This window comes from Hypanus sabinus, chromosome 9, assembly GCF_030144855.1.
Source record: "Hypanus sabinus isolate sHypSab1 chromosome 9, sHypSab1.hap1, whole genome shotgun sequence".
NCBI lineage: Eukaryota > Metazoa > Chordata > Chondrichthyes > Myliobatiformes > Dasyatidae > Hypanus > Hypanus sabinus.
The window spans coordinates 167,108,072-167,135,472 of record NC_082714.1 but is presented as its reverse complement, the minus strand read 5'-3'; the positions used below and the strand labels follow the sequence as shown (position 1 = coordinate 167,135,472).

The following is a 27,401-nucleotide window of genomic DNA, read 5'->3' as shown; positions in this document are numbered from 1 at the left end:
ATCTCTGTGGTTGGGAATATGCTGGAGTCGATTATTAAGGATGAGGTTTCAGGGTACTTGGAGGAACATGATAAAGTGGGCCATAGTCAGCATGGTTTCCTATTTTCTAAATGGAGAGAAAATACAAAAAACTGAGGTGCAAAGGGACTTGGGAGTTGTGGAGGATTCCCTAAAGGTTATTTTGTAGGGCGAGTCTGTGGTGAGGAAGACAAATACAATGTTAGTCTTCATTTCAAGAGGACTAGAATATAAAAGCAAGGACGTAATATTGAAACTTTACAAAGCATTGAGGCCTCACTTGGACTATTGTGAGCAGTTTTGGGTCCCTTATCTTAGAAATAATGTGCTGAAACTGGAAACGGTTGAAACAAGATTACGAAAATGATTCCAGGATTGAATGGCTTGTCATATGAAGAGCATTTGATGGCTCTGGGCCTGCATTTGCTGGAATTCAGAAGAATTAGGGGTGACATCAATGAAACCTATCGAATGGTGGTGAAAGGCCTTAATAAAGTGGATATGGAGAGGATGTTTCCTATGGTTGGAGTGTCTAAGACCAGAGGAGACAGCCTTGGAATAAAGAGGTGTCCTTTTAGAACAGAGATGAGGAGGAATTTCTTTACCCAGAGAGAAATGAATCTGTGGATTAGTCAGGGCATGAAGGGATATGGGGAGAATGCAGGAGATTGGGGCTGAAAGGAAAACTGTAATCAACTATGATTAAATGGCAGAGCAGACTTGATGGGCCAAATGGCTTAATTCTGCTCCTGTATCTTATGGCCTTAAAGAAAAAGCAGTCACGATGAAATGAACATCTTTTTGGAAATTCTTCCCCATGTTCAATCTGCACCAGAAACTGAGTAAAGTTCCAAAATGGTCAATGGATTTTCAAAGTCTCAGTATAACTTACCACGGGTTTCCATGTCGACCTCTCCCTCTGAATGTTCATTAATACTCATACTCCTTGACAAGCCTTTCCCTTTCAGCAGAACACTCCTGTACACCTGAACAACATAGATTATGTGAAGATGACATTGTTTCAACTAAAGTAATTAATGAGACTTTAGCCGATAAAAGTAATAGTCAATTAAGGACAAATACAGAGGTGTGGTTAGCAAGGTTGCAGATGACACAAAGTGGCATTCTGCATTGGGAAGACAGTCTTTGGTTACAGAATGATATTGATCAGCTAGACAAATTTAATTGTGAAAAAATGTGTGGAGTTACATTTTGGGAAGACTAATAAGGTTAGGATATACACAATGAATGGAAGGACCTAGAAGACGCTGAAGAGGGATCTTGGTGTGCATAAAGCATTCCTGAAGGCAGCACAGGCAGACAAGGTATTTAACAAAACATACAGGTTATGTCCTTTCATTAGCTGGGCATATAAGGCAGGAGAAGTCATGGTACAATGGCATAAAACAATTACACTACAGCTGGAGCACTGTCTGCAGATTTAGTTACCACAGCACAGGGAGGATGAGATGGCATTGGAAGAGCTGCGGAGGAGATTCACCAAGATGTTGCCTGGAGTGGAACATTTTACCCATGAAAACACTGGTCTGAGTGTTTACTTTTGAGTTAAAAGGATCAAGGGAGAATCCAATTGAACTATACAACATTATAAGGGGGATAGGTAGGTAAAACTGAAATATTTTTCACTGCGCAGCGGTGTCATAAGTTTATGGGGGAAGTTACAAGAGAGGGCATTTGAAGAATAGTTTGCTTCAGCCAGAAACCTGCAAATCAGTGTTAGGGTTGGTGGAGGTAGGTATTCTCACTTAATAGTGTTAGAGCACCATGGCATAGAAGGCTGGAGCCTGGGGCAGAGATGTGGGATTACAGTGCCTACAAAAAGTATTCGCCCCACTCCTGTCCCAGAAGTTCTTATGTTTTTACAACGTTGAATCACAGTGGATTTAATTTGGCTTTTTTGACAGAAAAATGAATTGTGTCAAAAAGACAACAAATCTCTACAAAGTGATCTAAATAAATTACAAATATAAAACACAAAACCATTGATTGGATGAGTATTCATCTCCCTTCAAGCCAGTAGTCCCTTAGTTACGAATGTCCGACTTACAGACAGCTCGTACTTACAAACCAAGGAAGGAGAACGCAGTCCGCCAAATTAAGTTGCTGCCATTGACACTGTGTTGAGTGTTTAACTTTATATTTGGCTTAAATTTTTCTTAGTAAGATTCACCCTAACCCCGTTCCGGTCGGCTGGTGGCGCAGTGAGATCAGCAAGTTCGAGCCAGTGACAGACCGCTCCCGTGCCGGGTTGATGTCGATCCACTGACTCCTGTACCATCTGTGCCAGGTTGACGTCGAGCTCGCAACTCGACCTCGTAAAAAACACTGCCACCTCCAGTTTAAATACCCACGCAGAATATTGTGGAGGATTAAATACTTAAGCCCAGCACAGCCCCCACTTGTCCCATTTAGCCTGTCTCATTGTGGTGGGCCTTAGGACCCAGTGGACCTCGGGAGCCGGCGGAGGTTGGGACCCGCTGCCCACAGTGTTTCTGTTCCACTGACAGGAAGTAATCGCGATTGAAAATAAAGTGGAAATAATAAAGCGTTTGGAAAGAGGTGAAATGTCATTGGAAGAGCATTAGGCTACAGTCAGTTTAATATACTGCCTGTATATTAAAGGGGGTGAATACTTATGCAACTATTTTGTATTTTAGATTTGTAACAATTTAGATCACTCGTAGAGATCTGTTTTCACCTCGAGTCTTTTTCTGCTGATTAGTGGCAAAAGAAGCCAAATTAAATCTACTGTGATTCAAATGTTGTAGAATAAGAATGAAAACTTTCGTGGGGGGTGGGAGGGATGAATACTTCTTATAGGTACTGTAGTACAGACTGTATGTGACAGTCAGTGTTGGCACAAGAGCCATTTTCTGTGCTATATGAATCTATGATTATTTACATAAACAAGGCAAACTCACATGGCTGCTGGCTTGCGGTTGGCTTCTGTAACACTTCATGATATCCGTGAAAGACCTATCTTCCTTAGTAACCTATAAAGATAGATAATGCTGATGAAATACCATTGAACTCCTGTCGCACTGCCGAGAAACCTTCAGAACAAAAATTGCAATGCCTACCCAGTACAAGATCTAATTATAAAATTAATTCTTCCCACTTTGGTTATTTCTTACCCTTATGACGGCACATTCTTTGTTACAACTTCTCATGTCTCACCTCCACAGAATTTTCCTTGGCGAAGAGTTCCCTTCAAGTCTAGCATCAGCATGTATGTGATAACAAGCTCCCCTAGCATGTTATTGCAGTCCAAATGAATCCAGACAATATGCACCGACTACCCAGATTTGTCAGTGCTAATAAACCGTGTTAGAGAGAGAACTGCATACTTCGGGCATGCCTCAGTCTGTCGATGGAGTAGCAGTAAATTTGTGCTGCTCTTAGTTTTTCTCTCTCTCTCCCCAGTTTAAATTCTGAATTTAAAAATTTTAATTGCTGATTCTTGAAGGGGAGTAATAAGTCTATGTCTACGAGAAGTGGGAAGAATCTGCATGAACCTACTGACGAAGGTAATGGAAAAGGGAAGATGCCGAAGTAAAGATCTAATGAAATGCCATCATGGGCTGAAGATATCGTTCAGACACTGAATTCAATTCAAGATCAGAATAGGGCAATTAAAGATCAACTGGAAAAGAATAATAATGAAATGAAGTTTTTTCTGGGAAAACTTAAAAGATGTGGAAACTCAAGTTACTAAACATGAAGAGGAATTGAAGTTAACTAAGCAAAAATTGTCTGAAACTACAACCCGTTAGGAAAAACATCAAAATAAGATTATAGACTTGGAAACCAGGTCTCGCTGAAACAATATACGAATTGTTGGATTGCAAGAATGAGCTGAAAATGGAGACTTAACGGTTTACTTTGGTAAGCTCTTTCATACTCTATTTCTGACTATTTTATCACAGTCTCCTACTATTGAAAAAGCATATACAGCGTTTACTTCAAAATTTAAAGATTCAAGCAGACCAAGATCTATTCTGGTTTGTTTTCATCACTTTAAAATTAAAGATCAAATAATGCGACAGGCAAGAAAACAGAGAGTTTTCAGATTCAACGAGTCTCAGCTCCGTTTTTATGAAGATTATCCGAAAGAAGTAATGGAACAAAGATCAAGATTTGTATTGGTAATGAAATAGTGGTATACCTTTATGTGTTATGCTATACCATTTTGATCCAACTTTATTACAATATATGAACGTACACATGTTGAGATGCATCTATGAGTTGCACTCTGTAAATCTTTTTTTTCTTCTGAATAAAAATATTGTAAAAAGAAAAAGGTAATGAAACAAGCATATGATAAGAAACTATTTCCCTCTGAGTTACCCGACAAGAATGAAAGTTTTTCAGCCTAATTCTTCTCCATGCATTTTCTTTGACCCAAAAGCACCCTGGATTTTTTTCAAGCTATACCTGTCACTGTCACTACTACCCAATGAACTATCTGAAAAGCTGTTTGATTATCTCTATATTATTCACATTTCGAAAAGATATATGAAGGTTATTTGGATATTTCATTGAGAGATTAATAAAAGGTAAGAAAACCTGCTTATTATTGCATCATATTGGATTTTTTTTGGAAAGAAGATTTACGGTTCAAGCTTGACTGTGTAAATAGCTAATTAGATATTTGTCTGAGAAAAGAGGATAAAAGGATTTGTTCCTTTTATCTAACATTTGGTTTGATGTTTCTTTTTGTTGTTTCTTAATATACTAATTGGTAGTCTTTTCCTACTAATAGGGTTTATTTTTATATATATCCCGTAGGACTTAGTTATGATATTACTAATTAATATGTTTATAACTTTAGTTCGGCTAAATATACTATTAGCCTCTTTTTTATCTGTTTTATTATAGCGTCCTATAACCAAATTTAAAGTTTTCTTAGAGATTTAAATCTAAACTTAAGATGGCGCAGGTTTTTCTCTCTAGGAGATTATATTACTTTGGTTCTTTTTTGTTTAATACATGATGGAATGTAAACACTCTTTGTTGAGACGTTACTGTCTTTCTTGCAAGGTCATTTTATTTTTTTGTGTGCTGGCTGGGGGGGAGAAGAGGGAGATAGGAGACCGACAGAGCGGCCCACTGTTTTGTAATCTATCTTAGTTCGCTTGCCTTTTTTTCGGGCTTTTGGGAGGGTGGGTGGGTCTAGAGTTAATTTTTTTTCCCCCATTGGGTGGTTCCGAAGCATGCCAATTTTTTATATGGTTGCACTCTTCATCACCGCCATCTTTGATAATCCCTTATTGGTATGTGTTCTGCGCATGTATAAAGTAAATTAGAATAAAATTATAATATGGATTAATAAGTTGGAATCATCCTATTAAACAAAAAAAAGACTTTTAAAATTATTAATCAATTCCAACCTAATATAATTTTTGCTCAGGAGACGCATATCAGGGCAGGAGATCAAAATAGGTTTTTTGGATGGTGGAATGGATTACAGCAAGCTACTTCTCAGAGTAAAACAAACGGCGTATCTATCTTTATTAAATCTAATATATTTACTCAAGAGGATACTGAATCAGATTCTAATGGCAGATTTTTAATTGTTAAAGGCGAGATTTAGACAATAGGTGCAGAAGTAGACCATTCGGCCCCTCGAGTCTGCACCGCCATTCTGAGATCATGGCTGATCAGTCACTATCAATACCCAGTCCCTGCCTTGTCCCCATATCCCTTGATTCTCCTATCCATCAGATATCTATCGAGCTCCTTCTTGAAAGCATTCTTGAAAGATTTGTAATAGAAAGGTTGTTTTGGTCAATTTGTATGGTCCTAATTTAGATGATCCTTTTTTTAAAAAAGTATTTGCTTTATTGCCAGATTTAAATGCATATATGTGGATAATGGGTGGGGATTTTAACTGTTGTTTAAATCCTATGATTGACAAGAGCTCAACTAATCAGCAACTTCCAAATTGTTCTGCATTAGTTATTAACTCCTTTCTGACCGATTTTGGGTTGATCGAATTATGGAGGCATTTGCACTCTGATAACAGAGAATATTCCTTTTTTTCGCATGTCTATAAAAAATATTCGAGGATTATAATTGATCCCCGCCTTTTGCTTAATGTTAAAAACTGTGAATATGACACTATTGCTATATCTGATCGTGTGCCTTTGAGTTTGTCCTTTGAATTTGATGATGTCTTTTTTGCCCGTCCACCATGGTGCATGTCTCGAACTTTATTGCAAAATTCTGATTTTATCAGTTTTATTGAAAGCCAGATAAAATAATTTTTTCTTTTTAATGATATAGGAGGTATGTCCGAATTAATTATATGGGATGCATTTAAAGCATTTTTACGTGGTCAGATTATTTCTTATTCAGCTAAACTTAAAAAACAGACTTAAGCAGAATTAGATAAAATTTCAAAACAAATTAAAGATTTAGATAATATTTATGCGACTTCCCCTAATATTATAACCATATAACTATATAACAATCACAGCACGGAAACAGGCCATCTCGGCCCTCCTAGTCCGTGCCGAACTCTTAAATCTCACCTAGTCCCACCTACCCGTACTCGGCCCATAACCCTCCACTCCTTTCCTGTCCATATACCTATCCAATTTTACCTTAAATGACACAACTGAACTGGCCTCTACTACTTCTACAGGAAGCTCATTCCACACAGCTATCACTCTCTGAGTAAAGAAATACCCCCTCGTGTTTCCCTTAAACTTCTGCCCCCAGCTCTCAAATCATGTCCTCTCGTTTGAATCTCCCCTACTCTCAATGGAAACAGCCTATTCACGTCAACTCTATCTATCCCTCTCAAAATTTTAAATACCTCGATCAAATCCCCCCTTAACCTTCTACGCTCCAATGAATAGAGACCTAACTTGAATTGGGAGGAAGTTACAGCTTGTGATTCAGCTGGGATCTCAGAGAATTCAACCGTTGTAGGAAGGATTTATGCCTACCTGGTCAATACCTGTGGAGGAGGGGGAACTGCGCAGGCGCGAGTGAAGTCAGCGTCGAGCGCGCACTTTAAAAGGCAGGACTTCTTTTCAGAGCGGGCAGTGGAGTCCGTGGAAGCAGAGTCCTGGGCTTTGGCTAAGTGGGCTTCGGCGTAAGGGGACTTCGGTAAGCCTGTGTGATTGCTCGCTGAGGGGAAGAAGGTAAGGTCGCTCGGTGCTTTTTAGACTTATTCTATCAATCCAGTTCAGGTATGGGGGAGACAGTCAGAGCAGTGGTGTGCTCCGTATGCAGTATGTGGGAAGTCAGGGTCAACACAGCTGTCCCCGATGACCACACCTGCAAAAGGTGCGTCCAGCTGCAGCTCCTATCAGCCCGAGTTAGGGAGTTGGAGCGGGAGCTGGATGAACTACGGATCATTCAGGAGGCAGAGGCAGAGATAGATAGGAGTTATCAGGAGGTAGTCACACCAAAAATCCAAGAAGTAGGCAGATGGGTGACGGTCCAGAGAGGCAGGGGGAGCAGGCAGAGAGAGCAGAGCACCCCTGCGACCATTCCCATTAACAATAAGTATACTGTACTGGATACTGTTGATGGGGATGACCTACCAGGAATGAGTTGTAGTGGTCCTGCCTCTGGCACAGAGGTTGAACCCTCAACTAGGAAGGGGAGGAGGGAAGAGAAGAGAGCAATAGTTTTAGGGGATTCTATAGTCAGGGGGGCAGATAGGAGATTTTGTGGGGCAGATCGGGAGTCTCGGATGGTATGTTGCCTCCCTGGTGCCAGGGTCCGGGACATCTCAGATCGGGTGCAGGCTATTCTTGAAAACGAGGGCATGAACCCAGATGTAGTGGTCCATGTAGGGACCAACGATGTAGATAAGGTGAGTGAGGGGGTCCTGCTTAGAGAGTTCAGGGAGTTAGGAGTGAAGCTGAAAGGCAGGACCTCCAGGGTGACAATCTCCGGATTGCTACCTGTGCCATGTGCAAGTGAGGCGAAGAATAGAATGATTATGCACATTAATACGAGGCTGAGAGCATGGTGCAGGAAGGAAGGGTTCAGGTTTTTGGATAATTGGTCTTTGTTTCAGGGACGTTGGGATCTGTTTCGAAGGGACGGTCTACATCTGAGCTGGAGGGGTACTAACATTCTTGCAGGAATGTTTGCCAGTGCTGCTTGGGGGGGGTTTAAACTAGATGTGCAGGGGGCAGGGATCCAGAATATGAGAGAAGATGATATGATGAAGGATAAGGGACAGGTGGGGAATACACGTTTCCCAAATATTAATTGTGTAAAGGAGAAAGGTGAGACAGAACATGTGTTGGAAAAGTTACATGTACAGAGGGTTGGCCAGAAGGAACATGGGGTTAAATGTGTAGAAGGTTTGGGTGATCTTGAGAAGGTCATCAAAATTCAAGGTGCAATTAGCCCGATGGAAGTTCAAGGAGCTGGGTTAGGTACAATAGACAGTGTTTTAAGCAAAGAGAGGAGGAATGGGCTAAGAATTCTATACTTGAATGCGCGTAGTGTCAGAAGTAAGACAGATGAGCTTGAAGCTCAGATGAAAATGGGGAACTACGATATTGTTAGGATAACGGAGACATGGCTGCAAGGGGATCAGGCCTGGGAATTGAGTGTACCAGGGTATACGTGCTATCGTAGAGACAGAAATATGGGAAGAGGGGGTGGGGTGGCCCTGTTGGTGAGGAATGAGATTCAGTCCTTAGCAAGGGGTGACTTAGGAACAGAGGAAGTAGAGTCTGTGTGGATTGAGCTGAGGAACAGTAAGGGTAAAAAGACCCTAATGGGTGTTGTGTACAGGCCCCCAAACAGTAGCATGGATATTGGGTACAAGTTGATTAGGGAGTTAACATTGGCATGTGCTAAAGGTAATGCAGTCGTTGTGGGAATTTCAACATGCAGGTGAACTGGGAGAATCCGGTAGGTGCTGGACCCCAGGATAGGGAGTTTGTGGAGTGTCTAAGGGATGTATTTTTGGAACAGCTTGTGCTTGAGCCAACCAGGAACGAGGCTATTTTGGACTTGGTGATGTGTAATGAACAGGAATTGATAAGTGATCTTGAAGTAAAGGAACCATTAGGAAGTAGTGATCATAACATGATAAGTTTTTATCTACAATGTGAGAGGGATAAGGGCAGATCAGAGGTGTCAGTGTTGCAATTAAATAAAGGAGACTACAGAGCCATGAGGGAAGAGCTGGCCAAAGTTAAATGGGCGGATGCCCTGGCAGGAAAGACAGCGGATCAGCAGTGGCAGATATTCTTGGGGATAATACAAAAGATGCAAAAGCAGTTCATTCCAATGAGAAGGAAGGATTCAAAGAGGGGGAAGGGGCCACAGTGGTTGTCAAAGGAAGTCAGAGATTGTATAGCATTAAAGAAAAATGAAGTATGACAGGGCTAAGATGAGTGGGAATACAGATGATTGGGAAAGTTTTAAGGAACAGCAGATCTTAACTAAAAAAGCAATACGGAGAGAAAAAATCAGATATGAGCTCAGTCTAGCCAGGAATATAAAAGGGGATAGCAAAAGCTTTTTTAGCTATGTGAAGAGAAAGAAGATAGTTAAGAACAATGTTGGCCCCTTGAAGAATGAATTGGGAGAAATTGTTATGGGAAACAGGGAAATGGCAACAGAATTTAATGTGTACTTTAGATCTGTCTTCACCAGGGAGGACACAAGCAATCTCCCAGATGTATGGATGGGCCAGGGTCATAAGATATCAGAGGAATTGAAACAGATTGACATTAGGAAAGAAACTGTGATGAGTAGACTGATAGGACTGAAGGCTAATAAATCCCCGGGTCCAGATGGTCTGCATCCGAGGGTTCTAAAAGAGGTGGCTCAGGAAATTGCGGATGCATTAGTAATCATTTTCCAAAGTTCCTTAGATTCAGGATCAGTTCCTGAAGATTGGAGAGTGGCTAATGTTATCCCACTTTTCAAGAAGGGAGGAAAGGAGAAAATGGAGAACTATCGCCCTGTTAGCCTAACGTCAGTCGTGGGGAAGATGCTTGAGTCCATTATTAAGGACGAAATAGTGGCATATCTTGATGGCAGTAATAGGATTAGGCTGAGCCAGCATGGATTTACCAAGGGCAAATCATGCTTGACTAATCTGTTGGAGTTTTTTGAGGGTGTAACAAGGATGTTAGACGAGGGTAAGCCAGTGGATGTTGTGTACCTAGATTTTCAGAAGGCATTCGATAAGGTGCCACATAGGAGATTGGTGAGTAAAATCAGAGCTCATGGCATTGGGGGCAGGGTTTCAACATGGATAGGAAACTGATTGGCAGATAGAAAGCAAAGGCTAGCCGTGAATGGGTGTTTCTCGAACTGGCTGGAGGTGACTAGTGGGGTACCACAGGGCTCTGTATTGGGACCACAGCTCTTTACGATTTATGTCAACGATTTAGATGAGGGCATTGAAAACTATATCAGCAAGTTTGCTGACGATACTAGACTGGGTGGCAGTGTGACATGCGAAGAGGATGTTAGGAGAATACAGGGAGACTTGGATAGGCTGGGTGAGTGGGCAGATGTCATTCAATGTGAATAAATGTGAAGTTATCCACTTTGGAAGCAGGAACAAGAGGGCAGAGTATTGTCTGAACGGTGTAGAGTTAGGTAAGGGAGAAATGCAAAGAGACCTAGGAGTCCTAGTTCATCAGTCAATGAAGGTGAATGAGCAAGTGCAACAGGCAGTGAAGAGGGCAAATGGAATGTTGGCCTTTATTACAAGGGGAATTGAATACAAGAGCAAGGATGTCCTTTTGCATTTGTACAGGGCCCTGGTGAGACCACACCTGGAATACTGTGTACAGTTTTGGTCTCCAGGTTTAAGGAAGAACATTCTGGCAATTGAGGAAGTGCAGCGTAGATTCACTAGGTTGATTCCTGGGATGGCAGGGCTGTCTTACGCAGAGAGATTGGAGAGATTGTGCTTGTACACGCTGGAATTGAGGAGATTGAGAGGGGATCTGATTGAAACGTTTAAGATAATTAAAGGTTTTGATAGGATTGAGGCAGGAAATATGTTCCAGATGTTGGGAGAGTCCAGTACCAGAGGGCATGGATTGAGAATAAGAGGTCAGTTATTTAAAACAGAGTTGAGGAAGAGCTTCTTCTCCCAGAGAGTTGTGGAGGTGTGGAATGCACTGCCTCGGAAGACGGTTGAGGCCAATTCTCTGGATGCTTTCAAGAAGGAGCTAGATAGATATCTGATGGATAGGGGAATCAAGGGATATGGGGACAAGGCAGGGACTGGGTATTGATAGTGAATGATCAGCCATGATCTCAGAATGGCGGTGCAGACTCGAGGGGCCGAATGGTCTACTTCTGCACCTATTGTCTATTGTTCAACCTTTCTCTGTAACTTAAGTGCTGAAACCCAGGTAACATCCTAGTAAATCGTCTCTGCACTCTCTCTAATTTATTGACATCTTAAAAATATTGACTTATTTAAAAAAAGGGTGGAACTTCAATCACAATATAACCTATTATTAACTCATCCAATTTAAGGTTATCTACTTAAGTTAAAGAGCCAATTTTATGGTTGGAGATAAAAATAATAAACTACTTGCATCTCAATTAAAACTGGCTGGAGCCAAAAGGCAAATTTTGAAAATTCATAGAAAGGACAGTACCCCAGCTTGGGAATATGAAGAAATTAATAAGATTTTTCAAGATTTTTATACTGAACTTTATAAATCTCAATGTCCAGTAGATCCTTCTGAAATGAATGCTGTTTTACGAAAGATTGCTTTTCCTAAAATTTCTGCTGAGGATCAAAAAACTTTTGATGCCCAAATTACTGAATCCGAAATTCATAAAGCTATTTTTTCAATGCAATCTGGTAAGGCCCTGGGGCTTGATGGTTATCCTGTAGAATTTTATTAAAAATTTGGAAAATTGCTTTCTCCGTATATGTTGGAGATGTTTAAAGATTCTTTTGTGAAAAGTGATTTACCCTCTACTTTTTAAATGAGGCTTCTATTTCTTTAATTCTCAAAAACGATAAAGATCCTACTGATTGTGCCTCAGACAGACCTATTCCATTATTGAATGTTGATGCTAAGGTTCTCTCAAAGATAATGGCCAATCGGTTGGAGAGTAAATGGGAAAAATTGTTTTTAAAGATCAAACAGGCTTTATAAAGGGTCATTATTCTTTTTCAAATGTTCGGAGACTAATTAACATTATATATTCGCCCTCTTCTAAAACTCCACAATGCATTGTAACTTTGGATGCTGAAAAAGCATTTGATTGAGTCGAATGGAAATACTTATTTAATGTTTTAGAACAATTTGGTTTTGGTATTAATTTTAATAATTGGATTAAAATGATATATAAAGCTCCTATTGCTACTGTTGTCACTAATAACTGTAGGTCTCCTTCTTTCCAGCTAACACAGGGGACAAGACAAAGTTGTCCATTAAGTCCTTTGTTATTTAATTTAGTATTGGAACCCCTTGATACTGCTCTTCGTGAAGCCAAAAATATTCATGGGATTTTTGTGAATGAGACCATGCACAAGATCTCTCTTTACACTGATGATTTATTGGTATATATATCTAAGACTGAAGAATCTATTCCTGCTTTGCTAAAATTATTCGACAAATTTGGAGATTTTTCAGGATACAAAATAAATTTTAGTAAAAGTGAATTACTTCCTTTAAATGAATCTGTCTCTATATATGATAATATTCCTTTTAAAGTTACGGATTCTTTTAGATACTTAGGTGCCATAATTACTAAAAAAAAAATAAGGATCTTTATAAAGCCAAGTTTTCTCCTTTAGTGGACTCTATGAAGTACTCATTTAGTAGATGGAGCCCACTTACATTTTCACTTGTTAGTCGTATTCATGTGGTTAAAATGACGATTTTACCAAAATTTCTATATTTATCTCAGAATATTCCTGTTTTTTTTGACTAAGAAGTTTTTTGATCGGATTGATTCTATTATTCTATCTTTTATTTAAAATAATAAAAGACCAAGAATTAGTAAATGTCATTTACAACAGTTGAAAAAGGATGGAGGTCTCGCTTTGCCTAATCTAAGAATGTATTATTGGGCTGTTAATTTGCGATATATGCCCTTTTGGTTATATTGGAGTAATAGGAATGATCCACCAATTTGGGTAGACCTGGAACTGAGAGCTGTGAAACAGTTTTATTTAATTTCGTTATTAGGAGTTGCTCTACCTATACAATTAGCTAAAGTTGCTAATTTAAACCTATATCCTGTGGTTAAGCACTCTTTACAAATTTGGCTCCAGTTCCGCAATTTTTTTAATCTTAAAAAATTGATGCTTTGTAGTATAATTTATCGTAATTACTTATTTAAACCTTCCTGGAGTGATCCAATTTTTTTTTACTTTGGAAAAATAAAGGTATTAATTCTTTTTTGGATTTATTTAAAGAAGGCAAATTGATGTCTTTTGAAAATTAGTTGATAAATATTCTCTCTCATATTCACACTTTTTAGAATACCTTCAAATTAGACATTTTTTACAAAAATATTTAAGTAATTTTCCTTACATATTGGAGGCTGACTTGTTAAGATACTATTATGAATATTAACCCTTCGATGAAAAGTTCTATTGGAAGATTTTATAATTTATTTTACAATGGGATAAGCATCCTTTACTTAAGATTAAACAGGATTGGGAGAAGGAACTCAATTTGACTTTTATATGGGAGGATTGGACGCGGATTCTGAAGCTGGTTAACTCTACTTCGATCTGTGCTAGTCATTCACTGATTCAATTTAAAATTGTACATCATTACCATTTGACGAAAGAAAGACTTTCTAAAATATTTCCCAATGTTAACAAGTATTGTGATAGATGTAAAACTGAGATAGCTACACTGAACTATATGTTCTGGTCATGTTCTATATTAAAACAGTTTTAGAAGTCAGTCTTTTTGACAATTTCTAAAACACTCAGAATCAACTTACAACCTAATAAACTGACTGTGCTTTTTGGAATAATTCCTCAAAATATCCATGGTATTTCTGTGTCTGACCAACATTTTATTGTTTGTTACAATGATAGCGAGGAGGGCCATCTTGCTGAAATGGAAGGATATATCAGCTCCTACTTTGTCACAATGGTTCTCTCAAGTGATGCTGTGTCTTAGCTTGGAGAAAATTAGAAGTTGAACCTTTACTTGATTTTGAGAAGAGATGGGGCTCATTTGCTCGTTATTATCATTTCAGTTAACTGATAAGATTTCTTCCACGATCTAAGTGTAAATTTTTTTTTGATACATCTCCCTTTCTTGTTGGTGGTTTGATTTTTACTTTTAGAAGCTTTTGTATGACGCATGGCTCTGGGGTTTCTTTTTTTCCCTCACTTTTCTTGCTTAGTAGGGTTTTTTTAATTCACAAACATTTTCAATCTTTAAGATGATTTCTTTTTTTTGAGGCATTGTAAGTGTTGTTACTTTGATGTACCTGTTATTTTTGAATAATAATAAAGATTTAAAAAGAAAGTACTGCATACTTCAAATCTTCTCATCGTCCATTGAAAATGCAGATATTATTGTCAGTAGAAGTACATTTAGAAGTACTAAATGTTGTTTGCTACTACACATATTTCCTTTTAGTTGCCTCAATTTCCAAAGAAAAGGAAAAATTGGGCCAGCCAGGATTAAACCTAAATTGAAGGAAACACATCTAAAAATATATTATCAGAATATTTACATGAAAGTGTACAGAAAGGATCCTGGTGAGTTCTACTGAGACCTGGCTGTGCAAGTCATTCACTGTCCTTCCTGAAGGCCTGTTGCAGCTGAAGAGGTGCTGGAGACTTGGTGTTACACATTCTTGGTATAGACCTTCCCCACAACCTCTTCCTTGCTAAGCTCCAAATTCAATTAGCTCCATATTTGAATGAAAGAGCAACAAAAGCTGAAAATGTAAACATACCTTTGCCATTATGTAGACAGCACATAGGAGAAGTTGATCAAGGTGTCGGTCAGTCATTAAATCTGTGCAATTGACCAAAGAAAACTCAAAGCAAGTCCAGATCTTCCTGCGAAGCTCTGGTGACACATCCAGCTTCAGACACAGGTCACGCAGGCGGACGCTGGCCAGGTGATACACCTGGAAGAAAGGTATGCTCCAACACTTGGTCAATCAGTAAGAAGCAATGGAGTCATAGAAATTGGCTCGCTGGCTCAACTCATCCATGCCGCGTTGCCCAGTGAGCTAGTCCCATCTATCCACATTTTGCCCATACCCCTCTAGTGGAGCACCACAACTTAAACACAGCAGTACTAAACCAATGTAAAGGTTGGTGTTTGGATGCTCACCTTTCTGAAAAATAATGCCAGTGAACCTGTCTTCTTTGGCTTGCTGATTGTTGCTACCTGAGGCTCTTGTGCTAATGCAATTCCCCCCGCCTTGGGGGAAGAGCTGAGTAACGCCTGGGCAGAGAGAGGCACTTGGGCCGGTTCTTCTGCAACCTGCGTTTGCTGGGGTACAGTCATCTGGACGGGGATGAAGGTGATCCCTCCAATCTCATTAGCAACACCTGAAAGATAAACAGATTTAAGGAACCTTTCCCTACTGAGGCAGCCTCCTCGATAAGTGAGAAATGATATACTGCCAATCTAGTAGGAATGTGAAAATAGGAAAAAATTAATAAGGCCATAAAATATAGAAACATAGAAAACCTACAGCACAATACAGGCCCTTTGGCTCATAATGCTGTGCCGAACAAGTCCTCTATTTAAATTACCCACAGTCCTCTATTTTTCTGAGCTCAATGTACCTATCCAGGAGTCTCTTAAGAGACCCTATCGTATCTGCCTCCACAACTGTCGCCGGCAGCTTATTCCACTCATTCACCACTCTCTGTGTAAAAACTTACCCCTGACATCTCCTCTGTACCTACTTCCAAGCACCTTAAAACTGTGCCCTCTCAATGTTAGCCATTTCAGCCCTGGGAAAAAGCCCCTGACTATCAAAACGATCAATACTTCTCATCATTTTATACACTTCCATCAGGTCACCGTGCATCCTCCGTTGCTCCAAGGAAAGAAGGCCAAGTTCACTCAACCTATTCTCATAAGGTATGCTTCCCAATCCAGGCAACATCCTTGTAAATCTCCTCTGCACCCTTTCTATGGTTTCCACATCCTTCCTGTAGTGAGGTGACCAGAACTGAGCACTGTACTCCAAGTGGGGTCTGGCCAGGGGCATGATCCTATATAGCTGCAACATTACCTCTTGGCTCCTAAACTCAATCCCACAGTTGATGAAGGCCAATGCACCGACTGCCCTCATAACCACAGAGTCAACTTGCACAGCAGCTTTGAGTGCCCTATAGACTCGGACCCCAAGATCCCTCTGATCATCTACACTGCCAAAAGTCTTACCATTAATACTGTATTCTGCTATTATATTTAACCTACCAAAATGAACCATCTCATACTTATCTGGGTTGAACTCCATCTGCCTCTTCTCAGCCCAGTTTTGCATCCTATTGATGTCCCGTTGTAACCTCTGACAGACCTCCACACCATCCACAACACCCTTAACCTTTGTGTCATTAGCAAATTTACTAACCCATACCTCCACTTCCTCATCCAGGTCATATATTTAAAAAAAAACACACACAAACAGAAGGGTCCCAGAACAGATTCCGGAGGCACACTACTGGTCACTGACCTCCATGTAAAATATGACCCATCTACAACCACTCTTTGCCTTCTGTGGGCAAGCTAATTCTGGATCCACAAAGCAATGTTCCCTTGGATCCTATGCCTCCTTACTTTCTCAATAAACCCTAAACCGTGCATGGGGTACCTCGTCAAATGCCTTGCTGAAATCCATATACACATCTACTGCTCTACTTTCAATGTGTTTAGTCACATCCTCAAAAAATTCAATCAGGCTCGAAAGGCACGACCTGCCTTTGACAAAGCCATGCTGACTATTCCTAATCATATTATGCCTCTCCAAATGTTCATAAATCCTGCCTCTAAGGATCTTTTCCACCAACTTACCAACCACTGAAGTAAGACTCACTGGTCTCTAATTTCCTGGGCTATCCCTACTCCCTTTCTTGAATAAGGGAACAACATCTGCAACCCTCCAATCCTCCGGAACCTCTCATGTCCCCACTGATCATCAACAGGACAACATCACCTGACTGTGCGAGTGATGTCTCCCTCCCAGATGCACTGAACAACTTGTACGCTCATTTTGAGGTGGAAAATGACGTGGTGGCAAGGAAGTCCGCCTCTCCTCCAAATGACCAGGTGCTGTGTCTCACTGTGGCCCATGTGAGAAGAACCCTGTGCAGGGTCAACCCACGGAAGGCTGCTGGACCAGACAACATCTCTGGTAGAGTGCTTAGAAGATGTGCAGACCAGCTAGCAGATATTTTCACTGACATCATCAACATCTCCCTGAATAGTGCCATTGTTCCAATGTGCTTCAAGGCCGCCACCATCATCCCCGTGCCGAAGTCTTCAGTGTCCTGCCTCAATGACTACCATCCCGTTGCACTCACATCCATCATCATGAAGTGTTTCGAGAGGCTCGTCATGAGGCATATCAAGACCCTGCTGCCCCCCTCACTAGACCCCCTGCAGTTTGTGTACCATCCCAACCGTTCAACAGATGACACCATTGCCATCACCCTCCACCTGGACAAAAAAGACACTTACTTTCGAATGCTGTTCATAGACTTCAGTTCAGCATTCAACAACAATCATCCCTCAGAAACTGATTGGAAAGCTGAGCCTACTGGGCCTGAACACTTCCCTCTGCAACTTGATCCTAGACTTCCTGACTGGGAGACCTCAGTCAGTCTGGATCGGAGGCAGCATCTCCAACACCATCATACTGAGCACGGGGACCACCCCCCCAGGGCTGTGTGCTCAGTCCACTGCTGTTCACTTTGCTGACCCACGACTGTGCTGCAACACACAGCTTAAACCACATCATCAAGTTCGCTAATAACACGACTGTGGTGGGTCTCATCTGCAAGAATGATGAGTCAGCTTACAGAGAGGAGGTGCAGCGGCTAACGGACTGGTGGAGAGCCAACAACCTGTCTCTGAATGTGAACAAAACAAAAGAGATAGTTCAGGAGGGCACAAAGCAATCACTCTCCGCTGAATATTGACAGCTCCTCAGTAGAGATTGTTAAGAGCACCAAATTTCTTGGTGTTCACCTGGCGGAGAATCTCACCTGGTCCTCAAAACCAGCTCCATAGCAAAGAAAGCCCAGCAGCGTCTCTACTTGCTGCAAAGGCTGAGGAAAGTCCATCTCCCACCCCCCGTCCTCATCACATTCTACAGGGGTTGTATTGAGAGCATCCTGAGCAGCTGCATCACTGCCTGGCTCAGAAATAGCACCATCTTGGATCGCAAGACCCTACAGTGGATAGTGAGGTCAGCTGAGAAAATCATCGGTGTCTCTCCTCCTGCCATTACAGACATTTACATTACACGCTGCATCTGAAAAGCAAACAGCATTATGAAGGACCCCATGCACCACTCATACAAACTCTTCTCCCTCCTGCCATCTGGGAGAAGGCACTGAAGCATTCGGGCTCTCACAACCAGACTATGTAACATTTTCTTCCCAAGCCATCAGACTCAATATCCAGAGCTTGGACTGACCCCAATTTATTGCCCTCTACTGTGCCTACTGTCTTTGTTTATTATTTATTGTAATGCCTACACTGTTTTGTGTACTTTATGCAGTCCTGACTAGATCTGTGGTCTAGTGTAGCCTTTTTCTGTGTTGTTTGTACATAGTTCAGTGTAGTTTTTGTACTGTTTCATGTAGCACCATGGTCCAGAGAAACATTGTCTTGTTTTTACCGTGTACCAGCAACTATGGTCAAAATGACAATAAAAAGTGACTTGACTATTGCCAGAGGCTCAGCAATCTCCTCCTTCACCTCCCACAGTAGCCTGGGGTACATTTAGTTCGGTCCCAGTAACTAATACAACTTGGATGCTTTCCAAAAATTCCAGCACATCCCTTCCATAATATCTACATGCTCAAGCTTTTCAGTCTGCTGAAAGTCATCACTACAATCGCCACATTCTTTTTCCGTAGTGAAAACTGAAGCAAAGTATTCATTAAGTACCTCTGCTGCCTCCTCCAGTTCCATACACAACTTTCCCACCATCATACTTGATTGGTCCTATTTTCTCAATCTTATCCTCTTGCTCTTCACATACTTGTAGAATGCCTTGGAGTTTTCCTTAATCCTGTCTACCAGGGCCTTCTCATGGCCCCTTCTGGCTCTCCTAATTTCATTCTTAAGCTCCTTTGTGCTGGCCTGATAATCTTCTAGATCTCTATCATTACCTCATTTTCTGAACCTTACATAAGCTTTTCTTTTCTTCTTGACTAGATTTGCAACAGCTTTTGTACACCATAGTTCCTGTACCTTACCATCCATATAACAATTACAACATGGAAACAGGCCAACTCGGCCCTTCTAGTCCGTGCCGAACACTTACTCTCACCTAGTCCCCCTGACCTGCACTCAGCCCATAACCCTCCATTCCTTTCCTGTCCATATACCTATCCAATTTTTTTCCTGTCCTTTCCGTCTCACTGGAAAATACCTATGCAGAACTCCACGCAAATGTGGCAAATATCCCCTGAACATTTACACATTTCTGCCGTACATCTGAGAACATCTGTTTCAATTGATGCTTCCGAGTTCTTGCCCGACAGCCTCATATTTCCCCTTACTCCAATTAAACACTTTCCTCACTTGTCTGTTCTTATCCCTCTCCAATGCCATGGTAAAGTACTGCCTCTCCTCTTGTAGGCTTATCTACATATTGTGTTAAGAAACATTGCTCCTTAGTAAACCCCTCACTCTAGGGAGATGCCAATCAATATTTGGGAAATTAAAATCTTCCACCACAAGAACCCTGTTATTATTACACCTTTCCAGAATCTGTCTCCCTATCTGCTCCTTGATGTCCCTGTTACTATTGAGTGGTCTATAAAAAACACCCAGTAGAGTTATTTACCTCCTCCTGTTCCTGACTTCCACCCACAGAGACTCCGTAGGCAATCCCTCCATGACTTCCTCCTTTTCTGCAGCCATGACACTATCTCTGATCAACAGTGCCACGCCCCCACCTCTTTTGCCTCCCTCCCTGTTCTTTCAGAAACATCTAAAGCCTGGCACTCTAAGTAACCATTCCAGCCCCTGAACCATCCAAGTCTCTGTAACGGCCACAACATCACAGCTCCAAGTACTGACCCATGCTCTAAGCTCATCCGCTTTGTTCACAGTACTCATTGCATTAAAATGGACACATCTCAGACCATCAGTCTGAGTGCATCCCTTCTCTATCACCTGTCTATCCTCCCTCTCACATTGCCTACTAGCTTTCTCTATTTATGAGTCAACTGCCCCTTCCTCCATCTCTTCAGTCCAGTTCCCACCCCCAGCAATTCTAGTTTAAACTCTCCCCAATAGCCTTAGCAAACCTTCCCACTAGGACATTGGTCCCCATCGTATTCAAGAGCAACCTGCCCTTTTTGTACAGGTCATGCCTGCCCCTTTTGTACAGGTCATGCCTGCCCCAAAAGAGGCCACAATTATCCAGAAATCTGAATCCCTGACCCCTGGTCCAATCCCTCAGCCACACATTTATCATCCACTTCGCTCTATTCCTATACTCACTGTCACGCGGCACAGGCAGTAATCCCAAAGTTACTACCTTTCAGGCCCTGTTTCTTAACTTCCTTCCTGACTCCCTGTAGTCTGTTTTCAGGACTTCCTCCCTTTTCCTACCCATGTCGTTGGTACCAATATGTACCACGACCTCTGGCTGTTCTTCCCATTTCAGGATATCGTGGGTGTGATCAGAAACATCCCGGTCCCTGGCACCTGGGAGGCAAACTACCATCCTTGTTTCTTTCCTGTAGCATAATTCAGCCTATTGAATCTACTCCACCATTCCATCAGTTGATTATCCCTCTCAACCCCATTCTCCTGCCTTCTCCCCATAACCTTTGACACCCTTACCTATCAACCTTTACTTTAAATATGGCCAATGACTTGGCCTCCACAGCCATGTGTGGCAAAGAATTCCACAGCTTCACTACCCTCTAATGAAAATTCCTACTTATTTCTGTTCAAAATGGTTGTTGTCCCTTTATTTTGAGGCTGTACGCTCTGGTCCTAGACTTCCCCCCACTATATGGAATATCTTCTGCACATCCACTCTGTCTAGGCCATTCAATACTTGATAGGTTTTAACGAGATCCTCCCTCATTCTTCTAAACTCCAGCAAGAACAAGCCCAGAGCAATCAAAAGCTCCTCACACGTTAACCCTTACCTTGCACAGGTATAGTCAGCATTTGACCATTGGTCGCGGTTACAGTAGCAGTTGCCATGGTTAAAACAGTCTGCCCAGGAGCAAGAGCAATGTTTTCATTGTTCATACTTTGTGTTTGAAGAATCCTCAGTCCAGATGACTGGGTGACATTGACCTTATTCTGTGCTATAGTCACATGAGCATCCGATGAACTATCATCACCAAAAAGTCTCCGTTTGGCACTTCCTGCAGAAGGCGAGGTGAATCGATCATGGACGGACAGTGGTGATGCTGGAGGAGGAAGATCTGGAAGGAAACAGATCAGCAAATAAACAGTAAATTGCTGCTTTTTCAAAATGTTGTCAAAAATCTTCAAGTTTTTTGTCATGGCTACAAATCATTGGCATTCACCATGAAGAACACTTGTACATACAAATACAAAACATTGGTCAGCTTGCACGTGGGAGCATTGTGTGCAGTTCTGGTTGCCACTCTACAGAAGGATGCAGTAGAATTAGAAAAAGTACAGAAGAGGTTCACCAGAATGTTGTTTGGAATGGAGGGCTCTGGACAGGTTAGGTGTATTTTCACTGTAAAGCAGGAGGCTGAGGAATGACCTTACTGAGGTTTATCAAATGAGAATCACAGATAGGATAAACAGAATCTTTTTCTAGGTTTAGAATCCCCCACCTCAAGAGTACACAGGTCTTAAATGAGAAGGGAGAAACTTAAAGGAGATCAGAGGGGCAAATTCTTTGCAGAAGATGATTGGTTTATGGAATGAGCTGGCAGGTGGTAGCAGTAAGTACAACATCAGCATTAAAAGGGCATTGGGATACGTTGTAGGGATATAGACTTAATGTGGACTAATGGGATTGCATAGGCATTATGGTCAGCTTGGAAGAGTTGGGCTGAAGGGCCAGCCTGCTGTGTTGTACAGCTCTATGACTCATGGTTCAACACAGAAGATTTTTGGACACCATGGGTATCAAGCAGAAAACAGAGTTACAGTACAGATTAAGCTACGATTGTACTGAATAGCAAAGCAGACCAGGACTGCAGTCAATATTTGTTTGGGGCTGTTAGAGAAACAAATCTGATGTAGGATTTTATAATGATGGGCAGGAAAGGGATGCTGCAGTGACAGTTAGTCAAGGGTGTGTTTACTTCAGCAACTATTAATGGCAGTTTCAGAAAGAAGGGAGAGTCAAGAGAGAAAAAAAAGTACTTACCACGTTTGTTAAAATTCCCAGCCATATCTGTGCGGACCTCCTTCACCCGCGGATGCATTATGGGAGACATAGGCATCAGTGGGAGGTGGGTGGGACCACTATTAGCACTTTCAAAATTGGACGGGAAGGTCACCTGAAAGCATATTTGACTTCGTGATAGATAATAGTTAACAGCCAATAAGAGATACATTGCAAACAGAAAAAAGAGATTCTGCAGATACTGGAAACCCAGAGGAACACACACAAAATGCCGGAGGAACTCAACAAGTCAAGCAACATCTTTGGAAGAAAATAAGCAGTCAACATTTCAGGACAATACCCTCCATTGTGAATGGTTCGCTGAGTTCCTCCTGCATTTTGTGTGTTACACTGCAAATATATTCCACATTAGTAATATGCATCAAAACTATTCTCATGTAGATCTGTGTTAACGTGGTGGACTGACAATTTGAAAAATTAACATCTCAGATAGAAGACAACTTCAGAAGCGAGGAAGAGGGAAGGGATACAATACCATAAGACATAGGAGCACAATTAGGCCATTCAGCCCATCGAGTCTGCTCTGCCATTGCATCATGGCTGATCCCGGATCCTACCCCATCCCATACACCTGCCTCTCACCATATCCCTTGATGCTCCAACTCATCAGGAATCTATCAACTTCCATTTTAAATATACCCACGGACTTGGCCTCCACCGCAGTCTGTGGCAGAGTATGCCACGGATTCACTACTCTCTAGCAAAAAAAATCCTCCTTCTGTTCTACAAGGTTGGGTCTCAATTTTGAGGCTGTGCCCATAGTTGCGGACACCCCCACCATTGGAAACATCCTCTCCACATCCACATTATCTAGTCCTTTCAAAATTCAGTAGGTTTCAATGAGATCCCCCAAGCATTTTTTTTAAATTCCACTGAGTACAAGTTCAAATCCACCAGAAGCTCCTCATGTTAATTCCTGGAATCATCCTCATGAACCTTCTCTGGATATTAATGATCTGGAAGAGGGGGCCAAGTGTAGTGTATCTGAGTTCTCTGCTGATACTAAACTCAATGCAAAAGCAAATTATGCCGAAGACATGGAGAGCCTGCAGAGAGAAAAACAGGTTAAGTGAGTGGGCAAGCGTCTGGTAGATGGAGTACAATGTTGGTAAATTCGAGGTCATCTACTTTGTAAGGAAAAATGCAAGATCGGGTTATTATTTAAATGGTAAAAAACATGCAGCATGCTGCTGTGCAGAGGGTCTTGGGCGTGCTCGTGCATGAATCACGAAAGATTGGTTTACAGGTGCAGCAGGCTATCAAGCAGGCAAATGGAATGTTGGCCTTCATTGTAGAGGGATTGAATATAAGAGCAGGGAGGTTAAGACCATAAGACATAGGAGAAGAAGTAGGCCATTCAGCCCATCGAGTCTGCTCCGCCAATCATGGACTGATCCAATTCTCCCACTCATCCCCACTCCACTGCCTTCTCCCCATACCCTTTGAAGCCTTAGCTAATCAAGAATCTATCTGCCTCTGCCTTAAATACACTCAATGACTTGGCCTCCATAGCTGCTCATGGCAACAAATTCCATAGATTTACCACTCTCTGACTAAAGTAATTTCTCTGCATCTCAGTTCTATACGGACATCCTTCAATACTGAAGTTGTGCTCTCTTATCCTAGAATCCCCATCATGGGAAATAACTTTGCCATATCTAATCTGTACACAACTTTTAACATTCTGAATGTTTCTATGAGATTCCCCCCTCATTCTCCTGAACTCCAGGGAATACAGCCCTCGAGCTGCCAGACATTCCTCATACAGTAACCCTTTCATTCCTGGAATTATTCTCGTGAATCTTCTCTGAACCCTCTCCAATGTCAGTATATCCTTTCTAAGGAGCTAAAAACAGCATGCAATACTCCAAGTGGGGTCTCGCAAGTGCCTTATAGAGCCTCAACATCACATCCCTGCTTTTATATTCTATACCTCTAGAAATGAATGCCAACATTGCATTTGCCTTCTTCACAACCAACTCAACTTGGAGGTTAACCTTTAGGCCATCTTGCACAAGGCCTCCCAAGTCCCTATGTATCTCTGCATTTTGAATTCTCTCCCCATCAAAGTAATAGTCTGCCCATTTATTTCTTCCATCAAAGTGCATGACCATACACTTTGCAACACTGCATTTCATCTGCCACTTTTTTGCCCATTCCTCTAAACTATATAAGTCTCTCTGCAGGCTCTCTGTTTCTTCAACACTATCGCTAATCCACCTAGCTTTGTATCATCGGCAAATTTAGCCAGAAATCCATTAATACTGTAGTCCAAATCATTGACATAGATCATAAAAAGCAGCGGTCCCAACACCGAACCCTGTGGAACGCCACTGGCAACCGGCAGTCAGCCAGAATAGGATCCCTTTATTCCCACTCTCTTTTTTGCTGACCAGCCAATGCTCCACCCATGCTAGTAACTCCCCTGTAATCCCATGGGCTTTTATCTTGCTAAACAGCCTCATGTGCGGCACCTCGTCAAAGGCCTTCTGAAAATCCAAGTACACCATGTCTACTGCATCTCCTTTCTCTATCCTCCTTGTAATTTTCTCAAAGAATTGCAGTGGGTTATGTTGCAACTATACAGGGTACTGGTGAGGCTGCACCTGGAGTACAGCGTGCAATTGTGATCTCCTGACTTGGTGGAGATACTGGCTTTGGTTCACCAGGTTGATTCCAGAGATGAGGGGGTAAGACTATGAGAAGAGGTTGAGGTGCTTGAGACTGTACTCACTGGAATTCAGAAAAATGAGAGGAGATCTTATAGAAATATATAAAATTATGAAAGAGATAAAAAAAATAGAGGCAGGAAAGTTGATTCCACTGGTAGGCGAGACTAGAAATAGGGGACACAGCCTCAAGATTCGGGGGAATAGATTTAGGACGGAAATGAGGAGGAAACTGTTTTTCCCAGACAGTGGTAAATCTGTGGAATTCTCTGCCCAATGAAGCAGTGGAGGCTGCCTCAGTAAATATATTTAAGACAAGGTTAGATAGATTTTTGCATAGTAGGGAAATTAAGGGTTATGGGGAAAAGGCAGGAAGGTGGAGATGAGTCCATGGCCAGATTAGCCAAGACCTTATTGAATGGTGGAGCAGGCTTGACAGGCCATGTGGCTTACTCCTGCTCCTATTTATTAAGTTCTTACGTTCTCTCCAATACATCCTTTCTGAGATAAGTGGCCCAAAGTTATTGACAATACTCCAATTGCAGCCTGACAAAAGTCCTATAAAGCCTCAGCATTATCTCCTTGTTTTTATATTGTTTCCCTTGAAATAAATGCCAACATTACATTTGCCTTCTTTACCACAAACTCAACCTGTACATCAACCTTCTGGGAATCTTGCATGAGGATGCCCAAGTCCCTTGCACTTCTGATGTTTCAATTTTCTCCCCATTTAGATAATAGTCTGCACCTTTGTTCCTTTTACCAAAATGTATTGCTAGACCATAAAACACAGGAGCAGAATTCAGCCATTTGTCCCATTGAGTCTGTTCTGCCATTTAATCATGGCTGATCCCTTTTCCCCTCTCTTCAACCCCACTCTCCAGCCTTCTCCCTGTAATCTTTGATGTTGTGTCCAATCAAGCTCTGCCTTAAATACACCCAATGACCTGACCTCCACAGCTGCCCGTGGAATTAGAATCAGGTTTATTATCACCAGCAAGTGTTGTGAAATTTGTTAACTTAGGGATGTTGATAACAAATTCCACAAATTCACCACCATCTGACTAAAGAAATTTCTCCGCATCTCTGTTCTAAATGGATGTGAGTCTGTGCCTTCTTGCTCTAGACTCCCCCACCATGGGAGACATCCTTTCCACACCTCCTCTGTCTAGGCCTTTCAACATTTGAAAGGTGTCAACGAGATCCCCCCCCACCATCCTTCTAAATTCCAGGGAGTATTTTCCTCATTTGATAATCTTTACATTCTTGGAACAATCTTTGTGAATATCTTCTGAACCCTCTCCAATGTCTGAACATCTTTTCTTAGATGAGCAGCCCAAAACTGTTAACAATACTCAAGGTGAGATCTCCAGTGCCTTATAAAGCCTCAGTATCACATCCTTGTTCTTGTATTCTAGACCTGTTGAGATGAATGCTAACATTGCATTTGCCTTCCTTACCACTGACTCTACCTTCAAGTTAACCTATAGAGTGTTTTGCAAAAGGACTCCTAAGTCCTTTTGCTTCTCAGTCCTCTTCTCCCCTTTTAGAAAATATTCTGCACATTTACTCCTACTACCAAATTGCATGACCATGAATTTCCCAACATTGTATTTCATTTACCACTTTCTTGCCCGTTCTCCTAATCTGTCTAAGTTCTTCTGCAGCCTACCTGTTTCCTCGACACTACCTGCCCCTCCATCAATCTTCGTATCTTCTGCAAACTTAGCATTAAAGCTATCAATTCCATCATCTAAATCATTGTTATACAGCATAAAAAGATGCATTCCCAACACTGACTCCTGCAGAATACTAGTTACTGGCAGCCAATCAGACAGTGATCCTTTTATTCCCACTCGCTGTCTCCTACCAATCAGCCAATGCTCCAACCATGCCAGTGACTTTCCTGTAATACCACGGGCTCTTAACTTGGTAAGCAGCCTCATGTGTGGCACCTTGTCATAGGCCTTCTGAAAGTCCAAATATACAACATCCAGTGCATCCCCTTTATCTATTCTACTTGTAACCTCCTGAAAGAATTCCAACAACTTCGCCAGGCAGGATTTTCCCTGAAGGAAAACCATGCTGACTTTGTCCTATCTTGTCTTGTATCACCAAGTACTCCAT

The 27,401-nt window shown here is 41.6% G+C and overlaps 1 protein-coding gene across 2 annotated transcripts in view; it reads right to left on the bottom strand.

The window, feature by feature from the left end:
* Positions 1–27,401, bottom strand: part of rbl1 (retinoblastoma-like 1 (p107)) — a 114,641-nt gene that overhangs the window by 15,145 nt on the left and 72,095 nt on the right. For both annotated transcript variants that reach the window (XM_059981084.1, XM_059981085.1), the window contains exons 14-19: positions 22,567–22,699; positions 21,356–21,640; positions 15,330–15,550; positions 14,944–15,120; positions 2,961–3,032; positions 911–1,004 (exon numbers count right to left, since the gene is read on the bottom strand). In XM_059981084.1, the coding sequence (XP_059837067.1) occupies positions 911–1,004; positions 2,961–3,032; positions 14,944–15,120; positions 15,330–15,550; positions 21,356–21,640; positions 22,567–22,699 (982 nt within the window). The remainder of the gene's footprint in view (positions 1–910; positions 1,005–2,960; positions 3,033–14,943; positions 15,121–15,329; positions 15,551–21,355; positions 21,641–22,566; positions 22,700–27,401) is intronic.